Genomic DNA, 12618 nt, shown 5'->3' with positions numbered 1-12618 from the left:
GGGAAAGTCTTATGTATAGTGAGAGCTGAGACATTTTTGGATGACGTAAGAAGTCATCATTATCCTGGAGGCTGGATGTCATGGGCTCATGGCATAGTGGATAGGAAGGTGAGAGACGGGCTGCCTTACTTTCAGGATAAGTTGTTCTTGCCCTCGGTTCCTTTGCAGACGAAGGCTTTCAGCTGGTGTCATGAGGGAGAGCTAGTGGGACATCCTGGTATTCGTAAGACCATCGATACCATCCAAAGACATTTCTGGTGGGCTACCCTGATCAAAGATGTTACTATGTGGGTGGCTCGTTGTGATATCTGTGCCAGAGCCAAGGGAGTAACCACAATGAAAGCGGGGAAACTCATTCCCATGCCTACACCCAATCAACCTTGGCAGAACATTAGTCTGGATTTCGTGTCAGGTCTTCCGTTGGATCAGGGTTTCTCAGCCGTTTTGGTAGTAGTAGATAGCCTCACCAAAATGGGACACTTCATCCCTTGTAAAAATCTTCCAAATGCAAGTCAAACTGCACAGCTGTTAGCTATCAACGTTGTCCGTCTGCATGGGATACCAAGAGTGATTGTGTCAGATAGGGGACCTCAATTCATTGCCCGGTTCTGGCGCATGTGGTGTCGCGCCCTGAATATCGAGTCCAATTTGTCTACCAGCTTCCACCCTCAAACAGACGGGCAAACGGAACGTCTGAACCAGACTTTGAAGAAGTACTTGAGATGTTTCTCTAAAGAAGCTCACGAGTCATGGGTAGATCTGTTGTGGATGGCGGAGCTGGCCTATAATAATGCTTGGCATAGTTCTACGGGGATGTCTCCCTTCAAAGCTAATTTCGGATTTGATGCAAACACATTGCCTGTTGACATACCCGCTGATCTACACGATCAGCCTTCTGTTAAGGAGAGGGTCTTATTGTTGAGGAAGGTACACAAGGGGATGCAGGTGCATTTGAACAAGGCCAAGGAGGTGTACAAGAAGTGGGAGAATCGCCGCAGGATAGAGAGCCGTCAGTATGTGGTGGGCGATAAGGTATGGCTGTCAACCAAGAACATTAAGTTTAAGTTGCGTAGTGCGTTCCACCCAAGATACATCGGCCCTTACCCCATTGTGAAACAGGTGAACGCCCTAACATACAAACTGAGACTGCCAGGTTCGCTGCGGATACACCCTGTGTTTCATGTGCAGTTGCTGAAGCCCGCTCTTACATCTCGCAGGGCGGCCCCTCCGCCAGTGTTGTGTGATGGGGGAATGGAATACAAGGTGAAGAGCATCCGTGACTCCAAGTGGTGCATGGGTGTTCTTAAGTACCTGGTGTCATGGAAGGGCTACACCGCAGAAGACGATTCTTGGGAGCTTTGTTCTGATGTACATGCTCCTGGTGCGGTACGATCTTTCCATAGGAGATTCCCTGCTAAGCCTGGCCCTAGGAGGTGCTAGGGACGGGGACATACTGTCAGGAATGGCCGAGGCGCCTGCCTAATAGGTAAAAACTACATCTCCCAGAAGTCCTGGAGGTGGGCGTGGTCCTATATAAGGCTGGGTGGGACCAGTCAACACTGTTCGTGATTTTGTAACAAACAGTGATTTAGTATTCCAGTAGTTTGTTTACTGGCAAGCCTCTTTCCCTGGTTCCTGCGAGGGAAACTCTTGATGTTCCGTGGTTTGTTTACTGGCGAGCGGAGGAGCCGCTGGTATACTGATTCTCGCTAACTCGGGGGTTTACCGAGTAGCGGGAAAGTGAATAGGAGTCTGGCGGCTAAACTCCTTGGTCGACGCTGGAGACTGTGAACTGCGGAGCAGAGAGGCTAGAGGGAGAGCGGACCCCTGACAACGATCCTCGTCCTGTGAGTAACCGGCAGCGCGAGGTTTAATGCGCTACCAGTACGTAGGAAACGTATTCTTGTATCTCATATAGAGACAGTCTGCTGATCTGGAAACTGACACGGCGGTGTTCAGTACTTGGGTATTTTGAAAACAGAGAGAGAGCGGAGTGTAGTGGAGAGTCCTTATCTACTCACTACCGCTACGAAGAAAAGCACTAGTGTTTCTTGTTTCAAGTGCCAAAGCGGAAGGTTGTGGGGTTCTACACCTTGCCGTGTTTGGAGCAAGGATTTATTGCGGATCCAGTGGATATCTATATTATAGAGCGGAGGACAGTAGTAGGAGGCTACGTCTTGCCGTATCTATTAAGAAACATTTTTCATGTACATTTTATGGAATAACTTTCAGTTTTCAAGTCACCTATTATTTGAATTGAATTCACTTGGAGTTGTGGGAATGAAGCACATTTATATCTTGAATATGAACTAACACAAGGCGGGGTACGTTACCAGCTGAACTAAGGAATTCGTATGGTGACTTGTATGGTATAGGAGTTTAACCTCTTCTTGTATTTTCTAGGGACCAGAGATTCTGTTATTCAATACATAAATCACCAGGGAAGAGGTGGATCACACTTTCTTTATTAAGGTGAATCATGTGTTCTGTTTAGCGAGAATGAAATGAGTGTAGGGTTAAGCTGTGTTCATTTATAACCGTGTATTCAATTTTCTTGTCTTTTAGCTATCCCTTCCCTGCTGTCCCCTTCCGTCCCCTCCTTGTTCTGTTTATTTTCCCTCTCCCTATCCCTCGAACACACTGAGTTTTGAACAGCAGTGTGTTGGTGAGGTCGGAGGTTAAGTTTTATGTGCATCAACCGGATCCCGCAGCGTGGAGTCTGACAAAATCTGCCGCTCCAGGAGGGGTATTCTAATTGGGAGAATTGTTGCCGCCTAACGTACGGGACTCCACTGACCAGGAGCCCGTGCGCTCTTCACCTGAGCCAGAGGGGAGGGACGCCCTCGCAGCTGCCGTCACGACAGGCAGGCAATTTAACACCTCACGGAACCCGCTGGCGGGTGTCCCGCATCGCTGTCCTGAGCGGGCGGTTACGGTGCTGTTTGCTGCCCAAGGAGGGGTTTCCCAAAAGCTCCTGTGCCGACGGAGAAATCTGCCACCCCAGGAGGGGTATTCTAATTGGGAGAATTGTTGCCGCCTAGCGTACGGGACTCCACTGACCAGGAGCCCGTGCGCTCTTCACCTGAGCCAGAGGGGAGGGACGCCCTCGCAGCTGCCGTCACGACAGGCAGGCAATTTAACACCTCACGGAACCCGCTGGCGCGGGTCCCGCATCGCTGTCCTGAGTGGGCGGTTACGGTGCTGTTTGCTCCCCAAGGAGGGGTTTTCTAAAAGCTCCTGTGCCGACGGAGAAATCTGCCGCCCCTGGAGGGGTATTCTAATTGGGAGAATTGTTGCCGCCTAGCGTACGGGACTCCACTGACCAGGAGCCCGTGCGCTCTTCACCTGAGCCAGAGGGGAGGGACGCCCTCGCAGCTGACGTCACTATATAACACCTATCCTCTCCTGCAGCGTGGGACTCGCGCGGGACGAGCCAGGCTAAGCCCAGGCAAAGGGCGGGCCCTCTGTGGCCCTCAGAGGACCGAGGAGGACGGGACGGGCCATCTTCCCTTGATTTCCGTACCAGAGGAGGTAAAGAGAGTTGAACTACCCTATGCTTGCTGACATTTAATGGACACATAGCTGTAAACACCAAACCTTTGCCTTTGTGTTGATGTCACGTATTACCCCTATCCAATTGAACGGAACCATGTCTCAGAAAGGGGTCCCCAAAAAATCTGTCAACCAGAGGGGTTCGCGTCATGGTACACAAGACCACCACTTAATCAGTATACCACGGCCTATACCCAGTGATTCAGATGGGAACGATTCTTGCCAGGCCATAGTTAGCACCCCCAGTGAACTATCTCCCTCAGAAACATCCGGTATTCTGCAAAGCTACTCACTGTTAGCGGAACTAAACAATCTGTGTAAAACCAAGTATGTCCCAGCAGATTTGAGACCTAAACTAGATAGTGCTTCTCCCTGTACGGCTAAAAGCTTTAGTACTTTGCTCTACAATGAACTTGCGCAGGAATCCACCCCATTACATACAAAAGTTAACACTCCAAGCGCAGCGCTCACGCAGACCTCACCCGTTAAACGCAAATGTGACAAGATTCAACATAATGAGAACGACCTAAAGGTACAAAAATTGCACTTAACCCCTCCATTGACCGTCACTAACTCCTCAATTCTAGAGGCTGCAGAAGAATTAGATAGTCTAGCACCCCCTCTTCAACTGGCTCTAACATCTCTGATTGAACCATTGCTTAAATCTCTTATATCGCCATTGTTGGAGAAAATACATATCCTGGAGAATAAGCCGATGGAAATAGAGGAACTGATTAAGATTGATTTAATTCCCGCTAAAACCACCGAAATAACTAATCGCCATCAATCCCCTGTTGCCCCCACAGTGCCAACGCAACCTACACTATGCAACAATTTCAAAACTCTACAACTAGCCCCTAATAAAACAACCCCTAAGATTGCTTCTAAACCGGTACTACCACAGCATATTATTGCTAGAGTAGAGAATAATAAAGTACCTTCCATACACCTTCCACCTGAGGCCGTCCCATACGTGTGTGTTCTTTCAGGACTACCACCACTCACACATGGGAAATCCGAAAGGCAACACGACTTACTAAATAAGGTAACCTTCTGGCTATCAAAAAATAGACCTCTGCTACCCGATCTGGATGGTACAATAATGTGTGTTAGAAGGGTGGGCTGGTTAGGCTCCCTCCCAAAAGACATTCCTGGTGTTGGTAAAATTTAGGTTTAGACATATTGCCCCGTACCTACGAACCTGGCAGCCCCAAGAAGATGATGGCCCAATATCGATCTGGGATTTACACGATTTTTACCCCAGAGCACCATACATACTCTCCTTAAGACCAGAGGTAGGGTACAATTATAATTACGTGATGGGTAGAACATCCTATGCTTTGAATAATTGTAGCTCCTCCGCTCTTAACCGCTTTGCACCAGTGTACAACATATATAAAAATGGAATTCTTTATTAACTTGCTCCTACTAAGGGTGAACATGATGTAAGGGTAGTACTATGAGTGCCTATCGTATGAAAATATGTAATTCTAAAGGAAAGTACCCACACTGGAGGGAAAATGTTTTTTAAACCAATGTCTTTTAAACTTGTTGACACTTTGTGCTATTGTATGTATGATTCATGTTTGTTTTTTAACTGTATGCTTTTATGATTTTAAACCAAATCGAATAAAGCAAACTGAACTGAACTGATTAGCCTTAAGTAGCTCAAGACTTTCACTGATCAGAAGTGGCTCTCACTTCAGAAAAGGTTGAAGATCCCTGTTGTAAACACTTAATATCCCCAAAATCAAATAATTTGAGAAATGCATAAAACAGTAATGTGCTACAAAACAAAGAGTTTCCATTGGGCCAGTCCTGTGAAAAGGGGATTGTTTTTACACTTGCAACAATTGTCTCGGATAGATAGGATACGCATGATGCAAATTGTGAAAGGGAGAGGGCACATGTCACTTCCACCCTTTTCTAGTGGGAGTTAAAAAATATGGATCCAGCCCACAAGGTTCTGAGTTTCCCAGAAGTGTACTGAACCCCAGACTGACCGGAGACTTGAAGCAGCAAGTGTATATTGTAGTTACCAGACAGCCCACGAGCTCCAAACCAGCAGAATCTACCCTCCACTACTCTACACAAGAACAAATAGGAGTTTTAGAATAGCCTAGACCTTTTCCATGTCACCCTACCCCACAGCACTGCCACCAACCCCACCACACTTACCTTGAAAACCATAGCCCCTTTCCCCAAAACACTGTCAACATCCGTTCCCACAAAACACTGGCCCTTTCTGCTTGCCCTAAAACTAATCCCCCACACTGCAACCTACCCTCAAAACACTGTATGGCTACACTGTATGCTTCTGTCATAACACTGCCCTCTATCCTGCCACCCCACCCACACTTACCCCTACCCTACCATTGTCCCTATTGCGAAACTGTTGGACTTGGCCCTTTTGGCAGGTTCACCCCGAACTTTTTGCCTTGAACTCTGACCTGATGTTAAGTGATTTGCGGCCTCTGCGCACTTTAGCACTGTGGCCCAGTGTAAAGTGTGTGCGCTCTCTGAGTGCGTGTGGTGAGAGTGGCCTGCCCTCCCATAGGAATGCATGGGGGATGAGTGTCCATGATAATTCCTGATGTGAGAAGAGAGCAGGGGCAAGTTATGGTGTGTGCGGACTCGTGAGATTAAATGCTGCGCAATGTTGTGCGCAGATTTAATGTGACTAGTGGAGAAGTGCCACTTTTAGAAGTTGGCATTTCTGTGTGCAGTGAATGTGAATTGACTGTCTGGTTTGTGATTGACAGGAGCTGGCTGGTGTGCCTGGCTCCTAGAGCCAGGATGGGTTTGCCCGGTGGAGAATAGGGAGATCTGCAAGTAGATGGGAGGGAGGAGTTGCATCTAGGACCTGAATAGGGCTGGGCCTTCCCTCTACAATGCTGGCTCCACCTCCTGTGGTGCGTCTGATGTCCGTGGCCTGTCCTGTGACTAGAGGAGAGGAGCTGAGCAAAACAAAGTGCTCAAGTGCTCCTGAACCAGTTGTAACTGGTTCTCTCCTAGCCCTGTGCAGTGTCACAAAGGGATTTAGCTGTGTAAATAAGGGGCTGTGACCCCATGAAAATGTTCTTGTTTGCTACTTGAATCTACCAGGGCCGTGCTGCTGCTGGGCCCCTGGGGAAGACTTACCTCCCTGGGCCCTGCCCTGCTCCTGGATTCCTGGAGGACTTCTTGGGGACCCTTCTACTTTTGGATCCTGACAGAGGGGGGCTTGCTGCTGGTGTGGCCCAGGAGGGACTGCCATGGGGGCAGTCTCCTTGCTGGAGTGCCCTGTGTTCTGGCCCAGGGGCCATACACTGCCCTCCCTGATGCCCAGGACTTCTTGGACCTATTGCTCTGTGTTCAGCTTTTACCAAGGCTTGCTACAGCCTTCCTGCGCTTTATATGAAGACTGCGTGCGCTTTTGATTTAGTGCCCCCAGCGAGGGAGAGCCTGGGGGCTGAGCAGCGCTGAGCTGCAGCCCGGGCTGAGGGAATCCCCCTCGTAAGGATTCCCCTCTCCTCTTGAGCCTTCGGGTTGCCCACCCCGCTTATCTCGTTATTTATGGTGCGCAGGTGCCCACCCTGCGTCTTGGTGTGCTATTTTTTATTTATGTGCTGGTGCCCACCCAGCGACTTTGCCTAAATAAGCGTGTGCCCACCCCGCTGTATATTTGTACTTATGAGGAGCCTACCCCTCTTATTGCTGGAAAAGAGATCACCGCAGCAGCCCACGGCAAAACAGGAAGCCTGGCACCGTAGTGCCTGGCGGCGGGCGGGACTTTCGGTTGCGAAAGGAAGTCCCGCGCTAGCCGCCGCCGGAGAAGCCGCTCGAAGGAGAATGCGCCTGCCCGTGCGGGGCTTCCATTGCTGAGGGATAGCCCCGCATGCAGCAGGACTGCTTTAAAATTTGAGGATCCATTCTGGCGTGTGGGAAATATTCACAAGGTGAGGAATCTGCAGGTAAAGGAGTATCCACCAGAAAGAGCGTTACCGAAGGTAAGTAACTGGTTTGTTATGTTTTCCTGCTGTTGTATATTATCTAATTCCGGGTGGTGAATTCCGCTAGCAGAGTTTTATATACTCAGCGGAGCTTGCATAGTTACTAAAAACTCTGCACCGTGGAGCGTAGCGAGGTTTTTTTCCACACTCGCGCTCTTCAACGTCATTAACTGGAGCGAGGAAAATCCACCTCCTGATGAGGTTTTTCCTTGCTCGCGCTTGCCAAGGTATAGTTGGCAAGAAAAATCAACTTCCTGACGAGATTCGTCATTGGATTTCTCAATGCGAGTAGTCGCGGCAGGACACAACCACTCGCTCGAGTAGAAGCAGCTGCACCATCTTGCGCTGCACATGGTGCCATTCACGATTATTTTTACAGGGTGGGACTAACAATCGGAGATCAATATCACCACGAACTGCATGACCCTAACACACTCCGCTGCTCGCACAACTCCACGGAGAGCGGTTGAGTTTTTTTTACACTTTGCGGAGTTCTTCATTGAGGAACACCGCCTAGGACTAAGCTTATCATGAAAATCTAGATTTCAGTCATATGTTAAGAAACAAGTGTGAGTAGAAACCTTTAGGGCGGAGAAAATTTAAGACATTAATATTGTGAATTTTTTGTTAATTAGTTGATGTTTGCAGGTACGAACACTTCTTTGTGTCAAGTAAAGACCTTAAGAGTTTTGTAACTTTCAGATACTCAAATTGTGGATTTTGATGCAATTAAAACATTTTCAAGGCCTGAAATTTCTTTGAAGGTTGCATGCGGGCAGCCTAAGTTATCCTGCAAGAGTTTCTTGATTAATCCTATTGCAACTACAATATGTGTTCTCTCATGTAAAGTCAGGTTGTTAGAAGCTTTTCTGCAACTCAAGATACACCTTACTTTTCACCTCATGTGGATGCATTTCTCATGTTTAGTGAGATCTCCTTTCTGAGTATAATGTTTCTGGCTTTCCCCTCCTGTATAAGGCTTTAGTCCAGTGTGAATTCTCTCATGTGAAATGACATTGTATTCGTGATTAAACCTTATCTGACATTCAGAACACACATAAGGCTTTTTTCTCCCGTGTGAGTTCGCTCATGTCAAGTGAGAAGTAATTTGTGACCAAACCTTTGCTTGCATTTCAAGCACTCATAAGGTTTTTCCCCAGAGTGGGATCTCTCATGAAGCATAACACTGTCTTTCAGATTCAAGTTTTTATGGCATAAGGATTTTCTCCAGTGTGGAGTTTCTCATGGTGAGATAGCGTTTTTCTATGCAGCTCTTCTGGCATTCAGAGCACTCATGAGATTTTCATCAGTATGGAGTTGATTATGGTTAGTGAGGCTGTGCTTATCAAATAGGAATTTCTGGCATTCACCGCAATGGTAATGTTTTTTCCCTGTGTGCGTCTGCTCATGTAGGTGAGATTGCATTTAAAATTTATGCTTTTCTGACACTGGGAGCACTGAAGTATTTTTGATGGTGTGTTTTCTTATGGTGCATGTAACCATCACTACCTCTGAATCTTTTCTGACATTTAGAGCACTGATAATGTTTTTCCCCCAGTGTGGATTCTCACATGTGCAGTGAGATCAGATTTACGGCTGAAACATTTCTGGCATTTAGAGCACTGATAAGGTTTTTCCCCAGTGTGGATTCTTATGTGCCGTGTGAGACTACTTTTTATACTGAAACATTTCTGGCATTCAGAGCTTTGATAAGGATGTTCCACCGAATGGGTTATTGAATGCTGGGAAAGACTTTGTTGGTTACAAAACCTTTCCTGGCTTTCAGGGCACTGATAAGGTTTTTCCCCAGTGTGGAATCTCACATGTGCAGTTAGAAGTGATTTACGGTTGAAATGTTTTGGGCATTCAGAGCACTGTTAAGGGTTTTCCCCAGTGTGGATTCTTATGTGCCGTGTGAGACTACTTTTTAAACTGAAACATTTCTGGCATTCAGGGCACTGATAAGGTTTTTCCCCAGTGTGGTTCATTGCATGTTGAGAAAGACTTTGTTTTTTACAAAACCTTTTCTGGCATTCCGAGCACTGATAAGGTTTTTCCCCAGTGTGGATTCTTGTATGCTCAGTGAGTCTGATTTTTACACTGAAACATTTCTGGCATTCAGAGCACTGAAAAGGTTTCTCCCCTGTGTGGGTTTTTATATGATGAGTGAGACTGTTTTTGTCAATGAAACATTTCTGGCATTCCGAGCACTGATAAGGTTTCTCTCCAGTGTGAGTTCTTCTATGCCGAGTGAGATGGGTTATGGCATTGAAACATTTCTGGCAATCGGTGCACTGATAAGGTTTTTCCCCAGTGTGGGTTAATACATGTTGAAAAAGACTTTGTTTTTTACAAAACCTTTTCTGGCATTCAGAGCACTGATAAGGTTTTTCCCCAGTGTGGATTCTTGTATGTTCTGTGAGTCTGATTTTTACACTGAAACATTTCTGGCATTCAGAGCACTGAAAAGGTTTCTCCCTAGTGTGGGTTCTTATATGATGAGTGAGACTGTTTTTGTCAATGAAACATTTCTGGCATTCCGAGCACTGATAAGGTTTCTCTCCAGTGTGAGTTCTTCTATGCCGAGTGAGATGGGTTTTGGCATTGAAACATTTCTGGCAATCTGTGCACTGATAAGGTTTTTCCCCAGTGTGGGTTAATACATGTTGAAAAAGACTTTGTTTTTTACGAAACCTTTTCTGGCATTCAGAACACTGATAAGGTTTTTCCCCAGTGTGGGTTAATACATGTTGAGAAAGACTTTGTTTGTAACGAAACCTTTTCTGGCATTCAGAGCACTGATAAGGTTTTTCCCCAGTGTGGGTCCTTATATGTACAGTAAGGTCTCTTTTTTCACTGAAATATTTCTGGCATTCAGAGCACTGATAAGGTTTTTCCCCATGGTGGATTCTCATATGCTCAGTGAGATGAGATTTAAGGCTGTAACTTTTGTGGCACACTGAGCACTGAGAGTGGTTTTTACCAGTGTGCATTCTCTCAAATTCAGCGAGATGAGATTTATGGCCGAATCTTTTTTGGCACAGGTAACTTTTTTCCCCAACTTGGGTTACTTTTGTTTGATTGAGGCGAGTTTTAACACTGAATTTGTTCTCACAGCCCGTGTTTTTATAAGGTTTATTCCTAGAGTTAATATCTCTACATTTAGTTTTCTCTTGCTTATATGCCACGGTAACAGTGAACCCGATTTTAGAGTCGGGCTTGTTTAGATAATGTTCAGCATTTATCTTTAAAAGAAATTGTGTGTAATCTTCTTAACACTTAAATTGAGCAAAATATGTCTGGATACAGCCCTGTAACACCTGTCGAAATGTTTCTAGCAAATAACAGTCTTTTGGTTATAACCTCTCCGGCAGCAACTTATTTTGTGACTGAAGTTTTCCTCAAATCTATTTGTATAGGTTCTTAACAATGCAGTGATAAGGTGTTAGTCTGATATTTAACGATTAAGCTGAGAAGTACCTTTTTGCACTGGCGTAATGGCAGTAACTGAGAACATTAGAACATGCACAGTAATATTGTGTCTCACCAGTCGCAGAACATCAGTTCCTTTTACCCTTTCTATGTTTGGTGAAAGGTTAAGGATTGTAGTTCTGAAGACGAGGATTTATTTACATTAGCTAAGGCGCAATGGTGCTCATTTAATCCATTTTTATATTTAACAGTTTTACATATCACTCCTGCACAACAGATAATGTTGAGGCGATTTACATAGAATTACAGAACAGTACACAATAAAAAGGATGGTCATGAACAACACAATAAAGTGGTAAATTTTTAACGTTTTCGCCAGAGTGAGCAGAGTGGGTCGAGGTGTTATATCCCGAGGCAGATAGTCTCAAACTTGCGTAACTGGTTAAAAACGGTTGTTGAACAAAGGTGATTTTCCAATCTTTTGGTAGTTAGCGTGTCAGTTTTGGAGTCTTCTTTCAGTGTTTTTTCTTTGATAGTTTGCTGAAGAAACCTTTTGTTATATCTTTCTTTTATGCAGTGTGTGCTTTCTCTCTGGAATTACATGATGCTTTAGATCATGCGTGCTTTAGATGAACGTTATTCTGTCATGCTGAGGCAATTTGTCTTTCTGATAATATTTCGGATGAGGATGTTGTGATTGGTCTTTCTGGCACTATTTCCGATGCTGTGTGGACATATATGACTTTGCTCTGGGTTAATGAAATGCAAAATTAGAGACTTCACTTACAGGTATTGTACTTTCCTCAGCTCCCACTTCCTCGCCACACCTAGATTTTGGAAATTGTTTAAACTTAGAATGCTGGATGTACTTCAGTTTTTCAAAATAATCCTTCTTATGGCACTAACATTCAGTTGGCTGGTGGTAAATCTTGCTTTCTTCGTCCGTAATTTCAATCACCTATAGTATTAAAATTAAATAGTTAATACATGTAAATATCCCCAAAAATAATTAACAAGCCATATCAAAGCAGAATTGCAGAACTTTGAATGTTTTGAGCTGTATTTCAGACAGAGCAGAGTGTAGAATGGTAGCCTGAGAGGACTTGGATCTAGGAGTGAGGATTTGTAGAATTTCCAACATTTTATTAAGCTCAGAAAGGATACATGTACCCTATGGACTTGTAACATAGATTCCCAAAAGCAGACATTAAAGTCATATGGACTGGCACCAAAAAGATATTTAAAATAGAATACTATTAATTAATTTTTAATGTAGATTTCTAGGATGGGAATTTCCCCTACACGGACAACAGGCGTTTCCCCCTGCCCTGAGTTACCACCTACTTGTATCTGGTAACCTGACTTTTGAGCTCTGGCCTCTGCCGCACGCAAATCTATTGTGTGTTGCGAGGACTATGCCTAGACCTATCCCTCAACTATGGTCCAGAGTATGAATCAAGGGCAATGAAATTAAGGAGTACTTTCGTGTGTTCATTTTATTCCACCTGATTATCAGTCGTTAGGCTTTTCTGCACCTGGATTTACCAGGTGCAGAAAAACAGGACACAATTTTTTTCCAGACAGAAAAATTAGACTGAAGAGACCCACAAGACTCGCTGCAGCAGAAGCAGCCGACTTATGC

At 45.3% G+C, this 12618-nt stretch overlaps 1 protein-coding gene across 1 annotated transcript; it reads right to left on the bottom strand.

Moving 5' to 3' along the window:
* Nucleotides 1-9001: 9001 nt before the first annotated feature.
* Nucleotides 9002-10596, bottom strand: LOC147737090 (uncharacterized). Its single transcript, XM_086963755.1, has 2 exons — nt 9644-10596; nt 9002-9235 (listed from the first exon to the last, which is right to left on the bottom strand). Exons 1-2 carry the CDS (start codon nt 10535-10537, stop codon nt 9074-9076), a joined length of 1056 nt encoding a protein of 351 aa, XP_086819881.1. The 5' UTR covers nt 10538-10596; the 3' UTR covers nt 9002-9073.
* Between the last annotated feature and the right edge of the window lie 2022 nt (nt 10597-12618).

The sequence above is a fragment of the Lissotriton vulgaris genome, chromosome 1_1 (assembly GCF_964263255.1).
Source record: "Lissotriton vulgaris chromosome 1_1, aLisVul1.2, whole genome shotgun sequence".
NCBI lineage: Eukaryota > Metazoa > Chordata > Amphibia > Caudata > Salamandridae > Lissotriton > Lissotriton vulgaris.
This window is presented reverse-complemented; position numbering and strand designations above follow the sequence as displayed.